At 41.1% G+C, this 19,801-nt stretch overlaps 1 protein-coding gene across 7 annotated transcripts in view; it reads left to right on the top strand.

The window, feature by feature from the left end:
* Positions 1–19,801, top strand: part of cux2b (cut-like homeobox 2b) — an 87,079-nt gene that overhangs the window by 31,012 nt on the left and 36,266 nt on the right. For all 7 annotated transcript variants that reach the window (XM_011479562.4, XM_078952574.1, XM_078952580.1 and 4 more), the window contains 2 exons: positions 3,547–3,657; positions 6,240–6,287. In XM_011479562.4, the coding sequence (XP_011477864.1) occupies positions 3,547–3,657; positions 6,240–6,287 (159 nt within the window). The remainder of the gene's footprint in view (positions 1–3,546; positions 3,658–6,239; positions 6,288–19,801) is intronic.

Genomic DNA, 19,801 nt, shown 5'->3' with positions numbered 1-19,801 from the left:
ATAAAAGTGAACCCAGCTCTATACAGAAACCACTGAAGCACTGAAAACCACCATACTGTTGTATCTTAAGTACTTATAAAATCCACTCAGTGACTTCTTGAAGAATTTTCTCTTGGCAAGATTAGCTGGTCTGGGGCCATTTAAATCTATCCGAGGTTGGCCCGCTTTTGAAAGCCCACTCTCTAATCTCCGGGAAGGCTCATCCTAGATGGACTGTGAGGGCTAACAGGAATTTATAAAGCCCTGTCGCCTTATCCTTTACAGCTACGGCCATTTTGGTGACAATTCACAAGGAATAATGCTCTTTCTCCACGCCAAATTTATTCTGAACATTAGGATACTTTAAACCTTTAATTAGGAAATGCCAGAGTGCTAGCTTCATCACTAAAGAAATTCTCTTGTAGTTAAAAAATAGTAGGGAGTTGGAGTCTCTTTGGCTGTGGATGTTACCTTACCATAAAAAAACTGGCAAAATTACAGTGTTTGTTGTATTGCTGCTTAGTGCATTTTATTTTCCCAAAACTTTAGCCCATCTAGATTATTTTTCTCTTATCTCATTTGGGAGCAAAAGGCAAGACACTGACGTTTCTTATTCAAATATCAGATGACTCTGCCACAATGTCTAGTACAATGTGTCATTTACTAGTTATAGACCCACTCCGATCATCTTTTGATCTATTCAAAAAGCATTCCCAGTGGTCTATTAATTAAGATTATGCTATTTTTAGGCAAAATCCAAAAAACCTGTAGTTTTCTAGGACATAGTTTCTGCAGCGTGGCAGTAGTTCATTAGAAATTCGCCTCTGAGTTGTGGGCGGGACCGTTGGGGAGGAGCAACCCCTGCACCCCCTTCCTCTCCCTGTTTCAGTTGCATGCTGTCACGCTCCAACAAAAATGGCGAGCAACATTGGAGCTATCCAGCCGTACTGATTAGAGCCAGATGCCAGCTCAGATGAGGAAAGCAAAGACGTACATGGATCTATTAGTTGACAAGTGGATGCATCAGAATGGAGCTGAGCAGGGAGCTTGTGGCTTAAGCTTGTAGGTGACACTTACAAGCTTTTTCCATCTCTATTTTTTTCTGCTATTGATTCACAGCAATTTGAATAAAGACATACTCATGCATGCAACTTTAAGCTTAATTTACATGTCCTCCATCATTAGTAAGTGCATGTTAAAAACACCAAAAACACAATTTTTATTGGAGTGGGTCTTTAAAATGCTCATGGCTGGTTTTAGTCAGATAAATAGGCAGGTTTTGACCTTTTATTTTGGTGCAACCACTCTTTTGAGGACCACCTGTTCTGTAACAAAGAAGGTGCATAGCTGCATATTGAAATTGATTTGTAGTTGTTATTTTTTTATTATTGGACAATAATTAGTGTCTATCACGTTAAAAGTTATTTTAATGAGCTTACATTCATCTGACCAAATTTTAAAAAGATTTGCTGTCTTATCGCTGCTTCATGTTTATCTGCAGCTCATGGTTGCTTCCTTCCTACTCTGTTTACATCCAGTAATGCCCGGCTACGGTGGCTGTTTGGTCCAGTTCCGAACACTGATCCTATTTAGACTGAGGAAACTCAGATTGAACAGGAGTTCAGTCCGATTGGAAACAAAACGGACCACAAAAGATGGGTCGGAGAGCAGTTCCTGGTCCCAGACCAGAGTCTCCTAGGATGGATATAGGCTGGAAATTTGCTTTAGATTATCAGGGGAAAATGAACTCAGGTTCACTTTAAGTAAATCAAATGTGTCAGAATAATTCTTAAAAATGGGACCTAATGCTCTCCTGCTTGACACAAGAGGTTGGAATTGGGGGGTTAAACCACCAAATGATTCCCAGGTGTTGCTGTGACTGCAGTTCATTGCTCCCCCAGGGGATGAATCAAATATGGAAAACTAATTTCACACACAGGTCTTTGACAACTAATGGGACTTTAACATTGGATTCTTGGGCAAGAGACTGAAGTCCACATAGAACTCTAATTAACTTGTAATTTGCTAAAGAAAAAAAAGTTTTTTTTAATGTCAATGTATATGACTTAAGGTGTATGACATCACCTGTTAGTTCGAATGGGGACATACATCACATATGTATTATTCCTTTAAGCTGCGGTCGCCATCTTTGCTGGAGATTACATCATTAAAACCCTCCCTCTCCGAAAATCAGTGTTCAAATGTGACGCTTACAACGTCTGACAAGCCTTCTGTATGTGAAAAGTGGCATCTCTCACATTAGACTTCACAATTATTTCTACTTTAGGCACTTTCTGACTTGCCTGTCCAGGGACTTGAACCAGCAGCCCTTCAATTAACTGCTTAGTTTTCTGACCGGCGGTCTGTCACCATCCCACGAGGCCCCCACTGTTGAAGTTTCATCCTTTCATTTTCTGTCCTTTTTTTTTCCATGTGTGATGATTTATTAAATTGCCTTTGAGTAAGACTGCAGATTAATTAAAACACAGTCAATTTAATTTCCCGGCGTCATATATAAATTCGCAGTGGTAATTGAATCCCTACTCTACTTTTATATTGTAACCCAGCAGTTGCAAGAGAAGGTCCTCATAAATTACTGATAATCACAGTGAAAGTGGAGAGCAGATGAAAATACAGTTGTCTGTTGTAGCCCAGCTCAGTACAGATGAGTTGGAAACTGTTTTCCTTTTTTTCTGTTTGCTGAAAGGCCGGGAATTGGATGGCTGATCAATAATATTGGATTTGCGGATGGCATGCGGTGCAGCTGAGTCCAGCATGAATGCAAGGTTCTGATGAAGCGCCTACTCCACACACAGCTTTGAGTAGTGGATCAGACCGCTGCTGGGGTGGAGTCGGCGTTTGGCATAACAGAGACCTAAAGGAGCGACGTGCAGCAACATTAATGGAATAGTGACCAGGGCTGTTGCTTCAGCAAAAGGGGTAATTTGCTTAAAACTATAAGGGCTGCAGTGGCATATTGAAAATCTGTGCGGGATCAATATAAGGATTGGTTCAGGGGAAGGGAGGGAGATTGAAGAGGCTGAAAATAGATCTGACCTACAGTAATTACGACAGCAAGCGAGGCCATTGAATTGAGGAATCGGGTCCTGGCAGGGCTTAGAAATCTGCCCTTCATTTCAGAAGAAGGCTCTATTTGTTTGTAGGGGGGTTTGTCAGGTTATTGGGTCCCTCCACGTGACTCCCCCTCACCTCCTCCCTCCTCTTTATACACACTCTGTACCTCCTCCCACTCGCCCCACTTGCTTACTGGCGTTCTATAGCTGTTGCAAGCCTATTGATTATTTCAAATACTGATTATCTAAAAGGCCTTCTGCTACTGTAGGCATTGGATTTATTTAGGCTTAATTATTTATGTGCCAGGGCTAGCTGTAAGTATTACTGCTGTGAGATCATGAAGGATTTCATTGTTAATATTCAGCAGTGTATTTTTATTTACGCACATGTCGAGCTTTACCGGATGAGCGCTGGCAGGCTCCCTTAAGTGTTGTGTGTCTCCGCTCTTCATCCTCTCACCGTTTTTCTCTCCCTTGTTGGGTGTGTTTGCAGAGGGAGCTAAACTCTGTGGCGTCTGAGCTGGCAGGTCGACAAGAGGAGAGCGAACATTCCCACAAGCACCTGATAGAGCTGAGCAGGGAGTTCAAGAGAAATGTCCCTGAGGTGAGTCTATCACTTTGGCCCCCATTATCTCAGCTCCATGTGTCATTTTCCTCATCTTCACCTCAGTAGGTACCCGAGTGCCTGCATCTCCTCTGGAGCCTGAGCCTCCACCTGTGCCTTTGGAGCCAGGAATTATTTATTCCGTTATAACTGCATTAGGAGATGCATGAATGACAGCACATACGATTTTTGTAAAGTCCGAGCTGACTCCTCCCTCCTTCTTTTGTAGTCCAGGTGATATTGAAATGCTGAGGCCTTGCACTAGTAACCTCTCCCCTGTTAAGATGGGAAACCAGGGTTCATTTGCAAACAGGAAGGCTCCCATTGGTGTTCCACTCCGCTCCAGGGCTAAAAACAACTATTTGGATTTTCAATGTTTTCCTTCCTAGCTTTTAGGAGACTTTTCAGCACAATTTTGGGCAAAATGGAAAAACTTTATGAAAGCTTTTTTTCCCAAATAGATCTAGCAGATAATAGTTCTTTACATGGTTTTATTGCAAAAGTGAACCTGTAATCTGTTCCACTTGCAAAGCCTTTCTACAAAACAGGTTCTGGTACATTTGCACATGCAGTGGTGTGGAACTTTCTTCTTAAAACTTTTTTTTTTATTGTAGAAAATCTAATGAAGGTTTTTATAGGGGGGGTTCTGGCACTGCACTGCAAAAAGAGGCACCTTGAAAATAGGAAAAGAACACAAATCTTAAGAAAAACATTTCTAGAAAGTAGTAAAATGATCTGTCCATGGAGCAAGTCGTTTTACTTAAAAAGAAATCTTATAATAATGATAAGATATCAAAATCTTAACAAGGAGTTCCACACAAGCATTCAAAGCCTAAAAAGCCTAAAATGATGTTAAGTAGAATTACTTACACATGAATGTTAAATACCCCCCAAAATAAGTATTTAATTCTAGTTCCAAACCAATAGTTTGCATTTGAGTTTTTATGTACCAAATTGTTATTCATTTTGATTACATAGACATAAAACTAGTGTAATAAGCAAAAATAACTACTTTTTGAACAAAAATGAGAATATGATCTTGGTACAAATTAGCCTATCTTAATAAAACCTCAAATTGTGCTCTTCAAAACAACTGTGTTCAAGGTTAAAAACTGTCTGAGAGATTTATTGTTGACTTTCCATGTTCTGACGTAATTCTTTTCATTAATAAAATGCATTTAGATGTATTATAAACATTTCTTTAATGAAGCAATTTGAGTGTTTTGAATCCTAAATTATGTTTTTCTATTGTCAAGAGTCTGGAGCAAAAATGATTTTGACTTATTTTTTTAATAATGTCCTTATTAATGAGATTAATAAGACAGAAAATCCTCCATTGTGCTGATTTTGTCAGAAGGTTGGAAAGATGTGGAGTGAAAATAAAGTTAAAAAAACTTCAAACTTGGTAAAAATATCTTGAATGTCTAAAAACAAGGTTTGAAATCTTTTGCAGGAATCTAACAGTTTTCAGTGTGTAAACAGTTGTTCCCCAAATGTCCACCCGTAAGCCAAGTTTGTGCTTTTGTAGCAATTAAAAACACCTTAAAATGATTTTGTGTAATGTTTATTTTTTTTACCATATCCTTTTAGTTGCTTTGATTTTTCTAACAAAATCAATTTTTTGTGATGCAAAATAGGTATTAAATCGGGAAAATCCAAATCTGTGATTAATACAGATAGGAATCTGTAGTTTCTTAATTGCTGATTCATCTTCTAAACCTGTTTTGTCCCTTTCGGGGTCACGGGCTGCCGGAGCCTTTCCTGGCCACTCGTGGGCAAAGGCAGGGGACATCCTGAACAGGTCACCAGTCTGTCACAAGGCCACAAATCACACACTCATGCGCACACACATTCACACCTAGAGACAATTTAGAGTAACCAATTAACCTATGAAGCATGTTTTTAGTCGGTGGGAGGAAGCCGGGGTCCCCGGAGAAAACGCACGCATGCGCAGGGAGAACATGCAAACTCTACACAGAAAGGTCCCCATTGATATTCTGTTTCAGGTCCCCCCAGCTGGGATTTGAACTGGGGGTCCTTCTTGCTAAGAGGCAAGAGTGTTAACCACTGCACCACTATGCAGCCCTTGGTAGTTTCTCATCATTTTTTGAAACGATCATCTATTGACATTTAGCTAAAGTCAAAGAGAATATTTCTATGTTTTATAAATGAACCCTCCGGCTATTTGCTGCACAGCCTACCTATCTTACTCTGAGTATGTGGTGTCGTTCTGTAATCTTGTCAGGATAATTCAGGCATTTAAGACAGGATCAGGCTGTCACCACTGGCAGCACAATCCCCTTACCTGAGGCTGAGAGCTTCACACAAGTCTGGGGTTTTCAGCTTTCGCACACACCAGTGGAAAGCCCCACATTCTGACTCAAAGCTTTTGTGTTAAATCACAAATGCCTGAAAACGTACAACTACCCCACTATATCCGCACAGAATCCATGACCATGAAATACTTAAAAAAAATGTTTTCTTTCTTTCCTGCAGTGGGGCCAGTTGGTTCCTAAACAGGTGGAGCATCTGCCCAGTGAAAAATGCTGAGACTGAGTTACTTTTTTTTTGTCTCCACACAGGAGGTTCGGGAGATGGTGGCACCTGTTCTCAAGAGTTTTCAAGCCCAGGTGAGCCACATATCCCCTCACTTTACAGTTTGCAAACTCTGCAAGGTGAAAGAAAGTACAGAAACTACTGGGTGCCCTTTTATTGATAAATTCTTATTCTTCTAAGCGACAAAAAACAACTGAAAGGAGTCGTTCCTGTTGGATATTGCGTTAAACATTGAGTACCTCGGGCCGCTGTGCACCTGGAAGGAGCACGCTTGTAGATAGGGGAAAGAATCTATGGCGTACTTTTCATGCTACAGCTCATCTGCTGCTTATTGACTGATGCCTTTTCTGTCAAAGTGAAGTAGCATCTATCTGCCATTAGATGATCAGATATCTGGCTATCATATTTTCTCAGCTGAGACAAGCTCTCATTTCCTGTTGTGATGGTGCATCCACTGTGCCCCCTCTGACGTCGCCATATTGGAAAAGTCATCTGATACCTACCAAGTCTCTGCTCCAGCCATTAAACCAAGGTCATAAATCACATTTGTGAGCCGCGTTATGGTCCGCAAAGCAGAGACTTATGGAAATGATACCGCAAATATGTTTCCAGGCTCGTTCTCTCCTTTAAACTCTTGCTCAGTGCCAACCTGAAAGCCCTATCATCTGTAAATATGAGAACACTCTGCAAGGATTGTTCAGATCTCTTAGAAGTGATTATTGGAAGCTTCTTTTTAATGTTTTCAATTGACTATGCAATCATGTCCAGTGCTGCTCTTCACAGCACACTACTCTGTGGTTGATTTTTATTTTTTTTTATTTTGGCCTAATTTAATTATTTCCGCTGCAAAGTTACAGAAGTATCAGAAGCAGCCTTCCATATCTTTATTGTGCAAACAGGATCCCAAAGGATTAATTTAAGCATCACTGATGTCTGACAACTGGGAGTCTAGAGATGTCGTATAGTAGATAAAATAGATAGCTGATAATGAGCGTTGATATAATTTTTTTCCCCCTTCTTCCCCTTAGCTGCAGGCCTCTCAGGGTACCTTAGTCTCTCTTGTGTAACTTCCACATGCCACTGCTCTCTGCTATGGCAAATATTCTGTGAAAGCAGACTGTCTGTATACATTTTTTTAATCCAAACTCTGCACACCATAATAATAAAATCCTCTAGTGTTTTTCCGATGCACTTTGACCTTATTGGTAATGTCAAACAGCTTGCAGAGGCCTGTGAACTTTACCCAACAGCAGTCTGTAGAAAGTCTGTGCGAGCTGTGGGAGCTCGGCCTGCTGCTGTGGGCGAGACATGGAAGGGAAGGTGGAGATGGAGGCGCATGTTTGGCTGTGTGGTTTGGGAAAGGCTGCGGCTCCCCTGCAGCTGCGCTGCACAGGTGGTGAACGCCTGAGACGCCCTGACACGCGAAAAAAGTATGCACATGCGAGAGAGAATTGGGTCCTCGCCTCCTCTTTCTCTCCAAACAAGCACAGTTTGGTGGCCCAGAGGAGTCCCTCATGATATTTGGACCATCATCTTGCCACTTCTAAAGGAGAAGACGGCTTCTTTGAAGTGTTAGCGACATGACAGGTTCTCTTTCTTTTCTTTCTTCATTTCAATGTTCCCCACCCACTTTCTCTCTCTTCTCCCGTCCAATCTTGCCTTCTAATTATCACTAACCAGCCGACTGATTAGAAACACGATGCCGACCTAGTTTTTCTGCGGAGCTGGAGGAGGAGAAAGGGTTAATCCCATAGCTGGTGGCTGTCATTGGTCGCTTCTTTCCTTCTTCTCCTCCTTTTCGTTCTGCTCTTCTCTTTTCTTTCCCTGGAAGTTTGCTAATGAGGTCCCGTCAGAGCTGAGGAGAGGTGTTAATTTGGCCTTGTGAAGTAGGATGGAGATTAAGGACAGTGAGGAGCTGAGTTTACGGCTTAAAATACACCGCTGTCCTTATTAATCCACAAGGCCCCGAGAGACCAGCGATTTTGGTTTTATAATGAACACTCTCTTATAATGAAGGTAATTTTAATAAAAATTTACGGTGGAGAAAAGGAAGACGTCCCTGCGTGTTCGGGCACACCTTCGAGGGCCAGCGATGTGGTGCTTTTATTTCTCAAATAACTGATCACTCGAGAGCTGGGCCCGGTGGAACGCACTTTCCTAGAACTTTCACTCAGACTTCTCTGTGACATCTGAACATGCACAAAACAACCTTCCCCAAGATCCTGCTCTGCTTCTCAATACAATTTACACCTCACTGTCACTTTCCCCTGTAGAGTCCCTTCAGGATAAACGTTTGCGAGGCAGGGAGAAACAGAACAGTGGCTGATTTCTCCTTTTTTTTCCTTTCTTTTTCTTTCCCTCAGAGATGTAGATTCCACTTCACATTTTTCTTATGTCAGCGTGAATATCGGGCCCAAATTAACCAGCCGTCCTATTTTTCTCCTCTCCTCTTGACTTCGTTTGGTGCTTTCAGAGAAAGAAAACGGCAGTATGGCTTGCTAATTACTGAAACTTGCTTTACAATGATAATCCGTGGAGTAATTTAGCGTGCACAATGAGAGTAGTGGTGCTTGCGCAGATGGAGATTCTGATAAATAGTTTGTAACGTGTAATTAGCATCGCTGCCGGTTACATACCATTAACCCCTCGAGCTCAGGAATCATTATTGGTCCTCATTATCAAGCAGCAAGGTACGATGGAGCTGACTAGACATCAAAAACATCAAACAGCTATTAGAGCTTTGGAAACTGGGGGCCGGTGGACACCTGTTTATCAGTGTAACTGTGCCACCTCTTCCCCCGAGGTTGGGAAGTGATGATGAGAGGGAAGACGTTGTGTTTATGCGTGTTGTTGTTTTTGTTGGTTGTTTTTTTCTCTCCGAGAGCAGGAGGAAGTTTGAAGGCGCGGGAGCTTTTGTCTCCACCAAACTAAAGATCCGTCTCAAAATGGCTGCGGAGTCTTAAATCTCAAGCTGTGAAAAGGTGGATGTAAAAACACAGGGGTTGCATCTCTTTGTACATCAACTTTTTCATGATCTGCACTGCAAAAGCAGGGAATGAGGTAAAGCGTGCTTCAAAAGTCAAAAGAGTTGCTTGCGTGTCTAAAAGAAAAAGATGAGGTAGATTTTTTGGTAATTGTATATGTTGCATATCTTGCTCATTGTGCCTGAACAGAGACAGCCCTTCAGACAAACATCTTTGATTATCCATCAGGAGCTGACCAGTTCTTCCTCCTGTAGATTACTTCCTAAAGGAAATGATAATTTCTCTTGAATGTGTGAATATGTTATGAATAGTGGAATGAATCAAAGAGTAAAGGATGATAATTAATTACAGCGCTGTGATAAAAAGCTGTGGGTGCTATGACGCAAGCTTCCTTCGTGTCATTATGAGAGGCTCCGTAATTACCTTTCTGCACGAGCCAGCGCTCCTGGCGGCGCTGGCGGTGAGAGTGCCACTCACTGAGTGAGTCTAACGGTCATAAAGCTTTTCCCTGCCTAATTGTCTGAGGGGCTCTATGGCACTTTCATAGATGAGGGACTGCGCTGTTAGGAAAAGCGCCTGGCGATGCTGCAGCTTTTCCAGCTCAATGAAGACAGATCTTCATCATGGGCTAAACCTTAAGCTTATTAGCTGCAGATTGGTTTGAGTGGAATGCTAACTTGGGAAGGTGCAATATGTAAGCAGCACATTGGTACAGTTTGGTATCGTTTTTAAAGCTGCGCTGGTTTCTTTCTTCGCCATCTATTACAAACTCAAATTTCTGTGCCTCAAAGCCAGATCCCAGATTTAGTTACCTCTGTTTGTTGTTATTCGTGCCCCACCTTATCTGAGTAACCTTTATGACACCATCCTACTGTTTTCTCTGTGTCTCACTCCCACTTTCCTCTCCTCTTTTACGTCCCCCTCAGCTACAATCAGGCTGCTCCATGCTAGGGTGATGAGGTTCCTCCTAATGTCTGCTGCTCAGCTGTCAGGCTCATTGAGCAGCAGGTCAGGCCCAGAATCTCCAAACCATTACCTATTCCCAGCACATCCAGACCTCAGGTCTATTTTGGGGAGCATAATGGGCTCCAGGGCCATGTAAACCACTGGCTTTCTGCTCCGGGTTTATCACATGTGTCCTGTTCATACTAAGCAGAGCGCTGAGGACAGTGGGAGGCACGAGGAGCAGCGTATGTCGTTGTTGTGGCAGCGTGTGCCTGCCTGTCTGCCTGCATTGTTAAAATAGTGCTTTCTTAGAGTTTTTAATGTCTCCTGCATCCAAAGTTTTTATGGTTCCCAATCTCAAAAGCTAATACGATATAAGTCCATTTTTTATGTACTTCTTTTCACCTGTACTAATTCTTTCTTTGACTTATAAAGTAAAACAAGCTCATTTAATAAGACAATTGATTCTAATATTGACCAATTTATTACTGAATTACCTTTGTGGCATGCATTCTTATCAAAATGAAAGCCCCTTCCAACACTGCATAAACAGGCCCTATAGAAATAAGTCAAGTAAAATCTTCCCCATCTGTAAATTTTCTTAAAACAAGCAAAAAATCTGCCAATCGGGTAAGGGAAATGGTCAAAGTGAAAATGGAATTACCATCAGAAAAGGATCTAGTTTATTTTGCTTTCGAAAAGAAACTTCCATAACCCTTGTGCTATCTTAGATGACCCCACCTTGCATTGACGTGTTATTCCTACCATGACAAAGGTGGATAAAGGTGGAAAGATTTCATGTAATCCATGGACACCAGTGAGGTTCACAAATCATTGAAGAAAAAAAAGTTCAGCGCACTGTCTAGTGGGTCTAGATGACCCCACTCCCAATATTAAAGTGCCTAGGATAGCACAAGGGTTAAGACAGAAATTAAGACAATTTTTCTTGAAAAAAATGGTCTGAAGATTCAGTTTTTGCTGTGTAATCTTGTAGGAGGGTGGGACATGATGGGGTACGTCCTGCTCACTGATATGTACAACAATAAAAAAAAAAAAATCAATTTTTTGGAGCAATATCCGAAATGCCCTTTGTCTAAAATTGATTTGGCCAAAAGTCAACAGCAGAATCAACGTGTGAGAAAATGTTTTATTTTATTTTTGTGCATCCCAAACAAAAGCTACAACTCACAATGCTTGGTATGGTCATTTTTGAGATGGTAAAATTGGTTTAAATGGGTAAAAAAAATTGAGTTTGGACTCTTCTTTTTTCCAAAGGGTTTCATAGTAATTTTAAAGACCCTTTCTGATCATCGTTTTATCTATTGTAAAAGTGTTCCCAGTAGTCTTTTAATTATGATTGTACTGTTTTTTAGGAAAAAAATGAAAAAATCTGTGTTGTTTTCTAGGACATAGTTTCTGGAGAGCGGCAGGAGTTCATTAGAAATTCCCCTCTAAGTTGCGGGCGGGACTGTTGGTTCAGATTAACCCCACTCCTACTTCCCATTACCCAACTGTTAGCGCTCTCCCGCAAGTTTACGGCCCCTCTCACCCCCAACTTAACATGGCCGGTGCAACAAAGCCGTACAGCTTTGATCCAGATGCCGGCGAGGTAAACAAAGTCGTACATGCATCTATTTGTCTGCAAGTGGATGAATCAGAAAGGCCCACCCTGTGTATTTTCCATGTCAAAAATAAGGTAGTTTTCAAACGTCATTGTTTTGTCTGCTCCTGATTCACGTTGATTTTAATGTATAGGCAGAAAAGCAATTTTAATCCTAATTGTCTTTATATATATTCTCCATCATCAGAAAAATGCCCACAAAAACATGTTAAAAACACAAAAAACACAATTTCCATCTGAGTGGTTCTTTAAAATAATGTATCATTAGCTCTGCATATGACAACACAAACAAAGCCCAAAGGGTGTCAGCATTTCATCAGTGAGACACCATTCAGCTCTACGTTGGGCTTTTTGTAGAAGTTTAATATATCTGACTGCCCTTGTTTTGTTTTCTGCGAGGTGACTGATTGTTGTGATTCTGCAGGGTGTTTTTATGCTGAGACGCCTCAACCTTTCCATCAGCCTTCCCAGTGTCAGTCTTATCCCTCCTCTGCTGTGAGATGATCTGACAGTGTGTGTGTGTTGGCGTGTTTGTTTTCCTGTCCTGACTGATGCCCTGTCGTAGTGCCCCAGTTGGGTGTATTCATCATTAAGGATGCGTGTTTAGAGCCAGGGAAGCACACCAGGTAAAGAGGAGAGAGGGGGAATTTATAAATAGGCACTTGGCTCTCTCTAGCCATGTGGAATTGATGAGTTTCAGCACATTCTGCTCTGCAGTGCCAGGTTTAATTTCTGCCGTCCTGACAGCACAAACCTCAGAGCGCAAAGACATCACGCCTGACTGCCGCCGCTGTGCAAATGTTAGCCGTGTTTGAGGACGGACGCAGGCGTAGAGTCGGCTTTGGCGCTGAATCTCTGTGACTACCTGCGTGCAGATCCCCTGCTAAACTCCTGTCACCTTAGGAGGCAAGCGGGCGCATTCCTCTGAATCCAGACCAAAGAGGCTGCCCGCAGGAGCACACTGTAACAAATGGAAGAGACGGCCTTAGGACCGAGGCTCCAAAAGCCCATAGTGTGGTCAGCTTCTTTTTTTATTAGATGGTAAAAGGCTTCCTCCTCCCTTTGTGGCCCCCTCCACCCCAAGCAGCATGAGTCAGAGAGCAGCAACACTGGCGGCAGCAGCAGTAAAACTGAGATTCTCCCATTCCTGGCTGACTCTCAGCTGCTGGCAAGAGCACAGTCAAATTAGCCAATAAAAATGTGTGAAATCGGTGGCTCAGCGCCGGCGAGGACATGCCAGGAGGAATAAACATCAGCCCTCGTGCTACCAGGAAAAGCTCGTGTGAGGAGGAAAAGGCGGAACGAAGGAGCTGCCTCGCCAATTCTACGGCAGGATTCTTTGATTCCAGGCGCAGAACTGAGACTGCAAAGACAGAGTAAAGTTGTTTCCTCACTCCACTAAGCAGCGAGACCCAGCCTCCGATCAAGCCACTGGCAGCACAAGTCGAAAGAACATGAGCTTCTGTCAGAGGATACACAGCCCTCACTTGCTGAGCTGATTTAATTCCCTCTGTTCATCCTGCGTTGTCCCCCCCCCCCTCCACTCGCTGCAGTCTGGGAATACTAGTCTTCATTTCACATGATGCTCGGCTGTGAAGTTTAATTTCAGCAAAAATCTAAACACGCTAATTAAATATCATAACTTTCTAAAGAAGGCTGTGGTAAGGGTACCTGAAATTTTAATTTAGACTTCAAAAGAGCGCAGACTTTAAAGCAAATCTATTGTTTTTCATTTAGACTTGCAATTTTCTTTTCTCTGCAGTGCTGCAGCACATAGTTATGATTGATCTGGTAATTAAAATATGCAGAGAGGGAAAAATATTAACTGCTCTTTCTCTTCGCTTTCTTTTTGTTTTAGAAAACAGCCGACACATTTTCCTTCTCTTTGCAGCACAGATAATTAAATTTTGCACATTGATGTTCTTTACACAGCATTCATCTGCCTCATTATTTTTCCATTTTCATCTTTCTGGTGAGAGATCGATAGATTGATAAAATGATGGAGTCTATCTTAAGTTATGCAAGCGGCAAAAAGTTACACTCACTTTGCTGCTGGCTACGTGTTTGAACTTTTATGCTTCTTTGCAATTGTTTTTAATATCCAATGAAGGTACATCTTGCAGTTTTACATGTTGGGGTAAAACATTTATTCAAATTTCTGCTGTCCCTTTGAAGAAAACAGATAGAAAAGAGGCTGCTCATCTTTATTTTATTGTGCCTGTGGTATACGACATGATGCTTGTCAAGGCTAATATCCTAAATGATAAAGAAACTGGCAATTCAAAAAACACAGCGGAAAGTAGGCCAATTAGTACCTTGGGAACATTTAACTGGAAGAGATAGCAGCTCGAAATGTCACATGCAGGAACATTAGGACAGATTGTTTATAATATGACCTGACAGTTTGGGTCTCTTTAATATGGGATTAACTGTAGTGCTAATGAACATGTGGCTCTATTAAAAGAAGAATCTAAAAGTGCTTTTCTCCTGCTAATAAGGAAACGGAGGAACTCCTCTGATGTCCACCTTGCATTGGACTCCTGCTTTTGCCCACTAAGCTAAAGCAGTTTTACACTTTATTACACTATATTCTGCTTATTTTCTCAATTACCGTACTTCTGGATTTTTGGCATTCTGAGTCCCATTCATCGCTCATTAAATATCAAGGCCCTCACATCAGAGTGTTGCTCTTCTGTCACTGACAGATATGTTTTATAGTCCCACCTCGGGACTTTCTGTTTCATCACCAGCATGGAGTGGACACAGCGACCTGTGGAGAGTGTTAAACACATCCTCAATTAAAGCAAAGTAACTTTGCATCTCTTCGTGATTTCTCCTGCAGTCCCTGTAATTGGGTCTCTGTGGACTTAGCCGGAGAACTCAGACTCTTCCTTATGAGTGGATGCCCCAGCCTGAAGTGGAGTTTAGGGGGCAGTCGGAGAGGAAAACAAGCTGTTGGTTGGCAAGACATAAGCTGATGGCCTTAGCAAAAAGGATTGGCTTGTGTGGACTCTTTATTTAAATGCAGTCAGAAGCAAACATGGAGCTCCCAGAACTCCCTGGAGCACCTTAACATCTGGAGTTTTGTACTAATGTCTTATTGTAGCAATCAAACTGCACTTTACATAGAAAAAGAAGAAATTCTGAGGAATTACCTGATTCAAATGAGATTTTCTTAAGTTCATTAATAATGAAAAGATAGCTTTAAGAAAGTATAATTATGAAAAGAGTATCGAATCACAGCTGCAGAAAAGCATTAATCTGAATACAGTCATGATAATGCAAGACTACTCCATAACAGGTGTAGATGAGCTGTGAGCTTAGGGCAATGACATCCTAGGTCATTTATCTATTTATGGAACAATTTGGATTGCAAACAATAGCACTGGCCAACATTAAACTGATGCAGATTTCGGCTAAAATGCCTATAGATTAGAGGTAGAACAATTTGTTTTAACAACAATTCAAGTCATATCATAAATTGTGGTTCCTGCACACAGTAAATATCGAATATACTATACTATCGACTAATATCGACTATACACAGTCGATATTGGTTCATTTTGAACGATCCGATTAATTTACCTAAAATCGATCCAGGATGTATTTAGTCAAAAAATCCACCAGTGTCACTCAGTGATAAACACCTGGGTACTGCACAGTGCAGGTGAAGTATTTTTTTTTTTTTTTACCCCTTAGCCTTCACTCCCTTGGCAAGATAATCAAGTGTAGATTAAAGAAATGTGCATACAAACAAGAATTAATGACAACTCCATTCACATTTGAGTTTTTATAAAGTTCAGTCCACTTTTGTTTTTCCACATCAATATAATTAAAAGGGAACATTATAAGAACTGTTTGGTCACATGTTTGTAAAATTCAGTGTTTCCACATATTGGACTGGAATGATGACTTGATCAGTTTTTGCTTCCATCACGTGTGTTTTTTGCTGTGATGAACTTGGTCATGTTTATGTTAAAGTAAAATAAACCTACCATGTCTCAATCCAAAGGTTATTTTTAAAGATCAATTATAACCAGTTTATTTCATTTTTTAAATGATTTTATAATGGTATAAAGTCGTTTCGATTTGATTCGATTAAAAATTTCCCCCTAGACAGATCGATAGTAATATAACCCAATTTATCAATTAAGTCGATTAATCATTACACCCCTAGTATAGATTGTTTCCCCGTGGATCTTGACCTCCAGATACTTTGATAGTTATAAGCTGCTGCCAACAGATCTTCTATTGTAGCTAATGGTTATAATAAGGAGACCGTAAATGCAGCCTTGAGTGACTCTGATTGCTCCTAAATAGAAAATTGTTCTAACAATCATGCCCTTTATTCAATTTTTTTCTATCAAAGAAAACACAAAAAAGGGAAATCACAGCAGACAAAAAAATCTTACCAAAAGTCTATTGAAAACACTTTTTGTAAATTAAGATTAAATTTTAGGCAAATCTACAGTAATATCCAACAAATCCAATGTCAATACTTTTGTTTTACTTTAAATTGTTGTTTTTTTCCCAAAGGCATCAGTTTCATGAAGATGAAAATGCTTTTAGGTTGACAGGTAAGAAGACGTTACGCTTTTATTTTGAAAAGGAACACTCTCTTCCTTTTTTTTTTAGGATGATTGACAAATGCATATTAAACAGACTGTGTGCTGTTTCAAGCAGAGTAGTGTGATATGTTGTTGCCTCACTAGCTTACCCAATGTGCTGCATTCATGGACAGAAGGGGCTTTGTCTGCATTTGTTTATTAAAAAAAATATGCATTAATTGTAGTCAAATGTTCCTCCTTAACCTTGACAATGTAGTTAAACTAAGTTTGTTGTAGGTCAGCAAAAGTATGGGGGGGGAAAACATTTTTTTTAACCTTTTTATTAAAAAATATAAAAAACAAACGTCACACTCAGGCATGTAGATCTAAAAAGTCTGAGTGGTGGCGTGTATGCAGTGCCTCAGCAAAGCATGTGAAGGACGGTAGAGGGTGTTGTGAGATTCAGTGATGGGATTGTTTTATTGCATCTCCGTCCACTCACCTGAAGGACAGCCAGCTAACTAAATTAGCCAGCTGCTGTGGTGTTAGAGGGCCTCCGCAGGAATGCACAGTCATGCGCTGACACCAAGACAAAATCACAGGCTTGTGTGTAATAATGTATAGTTTCCTACACCAAAAGCCGTCACATTCAAGAACTCGTGTGCACTCACCTACGTCTGCAAAATGAATTTTATATCTCTATAAGGACATAAAATACATTTCCGCCCCTCTCATCCTGGATGTTCTAATCTAATGAGGCTGAGCCAGAAATAGCATTTTGGGCTAGCACTGCAGAACTATGACATCCCATGTGAGAACTTGCCCAAATCACAGTGGCTGCAGCCATGCGTCAGGTTTCTTTATTTATAACCCTTACTGAATTGTCCTGCACATGGTGCATATGAAAGATTATGTAAGACTCAATATCCAGTGGGCAAATACTAAACTCAGGCGACACTATAAAGTAGTAGATACAAAGCTTGTTAAAGACCCACTCCAAGGAAAATCAAGTTTTCGAACATGTTCTTGTGGGATTTTTCTAATGATTGAAAATTCAGCTCAAAATTGTGTTTCTGAGTAGTTATTTTTTGTTCAAATCATTGTGAATCAGGAGCAGATATAAAAAAAGAATTAGAAAAAACTTGTAATTGGACATACAAGCTACTACAGCAATACACAAGCTCCCTGCTCCACTCCATTCTGATGTGTCCACTTGTAGACAAATTGATCCATGTACGTCTTCATTTTCCTCGTCTGAGCTGGAATCTGGCTCAAAACTGTACGGCTGATTAGCTCCAATATTGCTTGCCGTTTTTGTTGCACCTCTAATGTTAGGCTGGGGATGTGAAGGACTGTAAGCTATAAGGAGAGTGTGCAAGCCGATGGATGATGGGAAGAGATGGGCTTACTATTAAACTTCGTTTTTTAATTTTGGTTAGAAACAACATAATTATAATTAAAAGACCACTGGGAACGCTTTCAAAATAGTCAAAAAATGATTCGAGTGGGACTCAAAAGACTTGTTTTTGTACAAAAATGCTCTTAAATAACAAGAATTCTGTAATGGTTTAGGCATTTTAGGTGTTCTGTCAATACTGCATCTGTTTGCCACCATGCTCATTCTTCTGCAAGACAAGGACTTTAGAGCTGGTATCACAGGGATCTTTATGTTCAGCAAGAGTAGGTATCTTACAGCAAATTAACGGGCCTCCACAAAACTCTAATCTCAGCATCATGGAATCAGTCTTGGATTACACAAGGAGGCAGAAGATGCTGAAGCATCTTAAACTGACACAAGAACAGCAACAAATCCCCCAGAAGGCTCACAAAAAAGTGTTACAGAAACTGTCAAATGCTGTAAAAGGGAAAGTAAAATCTAACCTTTTTTACTTTATTTTAAGCCCAACTGTATTCTTTTAGTTGTACAATAATGTCAGACATCAAACAAGTATAAAAAAGAAAAGAAGCAGTCTAATTTTTATATATTTATGTGGCTAGAATTTATGTTTTGACCAAAATACACACATTTTTTTTTTTTAATCTCAAACTAATATAGATCTTAAATGCTTTGATGCATTGCCAGAATATGCATTTGAAAACAGTATTGGGGCGGCAGCTACAAGCATCTCATCTAATTACCCCTCATTTTTTCAAACTGAAATGCCACCTCACGCCTGTCACATTGTATATGAGTGATCAGGCAGAAAGCTGGTCATTACAATCATGACATCAAATGCCTGGCAGCAGAGGTCAATCAGCGTACATTAACCAAACCGAGCTCATTTGTTTTACAGCCTTTAGTGGCATGTTGGCACCAAAGTATATGAGCTGCCGGCTGGCATCCAGCAGGCACAGAGGGCCCCACAGGGGCAAGAATGGTGCCTGGTCACAGAAAGGCATTTATCCCTTTCCGTCAAGACTGTTCAAATGCACCGTTTGAACCCAAAAGATTTTACTTTAATGTGTACGTCTTAAAAATGTCCTTTTTTCTTTAGCCCCTGTTTTGGTGTTCTGCATGCTAAGGCATTACTATGCCCCCATGCACATACCGTTTCATAAATGATGCCCCTAAAGATCCCCTCTAAGCCCTACCTGCTCCTAATAATAGCAGACAAATGCACATTTTGGTGGCAGTCTGGTGATTTGTCATCGACAGGCCCACTCCGGTCTGCCTGGGAGTGATATCTCTCTGTAAAATATGTATGATATTAAAAAGCCTTAAAGGTTATTACAAATTAATAATGAGTAGTGGGCTGAGAGTAGTAAAAAATAGTCTCCCCTTGGTGTCGTGTTTAAATGTTTAATTTAACATGCTCTTGTATAAATGTGGACTGCCTCCCAGCGATGAGTACACAAGCCCCGAGACCCCAGCAGACGTTCAATGGTCTGGAGCAGGCAAGCCCCGACCAGAAGGCTGACGTGTATTGAGATCGACATTCAGATTAGACCGATTCATGCAGATGCGAATGATCATCCGTCAGGAGACGCCGCCTGTTATCTTGAAAGCCGTCTCTTCATCTAACAGTGCACAGAATTATAAAGACACTAAAGAAAGCAGTTATACTCGCATCAAGCTCAAATTCTCTGAGGACTTCCAGACATAGAAAAGCTCTCTCTCTCTCTTTGAGCGTTTTTCCTGAAGCGAGTCAAATCGTTGGCCCTGAACCGCTCTCGCAGTGATGTCAGAAGACACTGTACAAAATTGCCTTATTTATGCCTGTAATGTAAGCTGTCTGTTCTGGTGTTGCTCATTCTCTGTGGAACCAACGACGGTGGCAGCCGAGCCAGGAGTGAATTTGCCGGGCGACTACCTGGGAAACATCAACACTCATTAATTATGTAAAACCCTTCTCAGGGTGGCAGCAGAAAGAGCTGCATACAACTGCGGCGCCCGCTCCTATTAGATCCAGCGTGCTCTACAATGAGCCCCCACTGCTGGGGGCGTGAAGGGATTAGCAGCCCACCGCTACGACCTCCCACAAGAAGACATG

This window comes from Oryzias latipes, chromosome 9 (genome assembly GCF_053564925.1).
Source record: "Oryzias latipes strain Hd-rR chromosome 9, Olatipes_Hd-rR_3.1".
In the NCBI taxonomy this organism is placed as follows: domain Eukaryota; kingdom Metazoa; phylum Chordata; class Actinopteri; order Beloniformes; family Adrianichthyidae; genus Oryzias; species Oryzias latipes.
The sequence above is the reverse complement of the archived record's forward strand: the minus strand, read 5'-3'. Positions and strand labels throughout refer to the sequence as shown.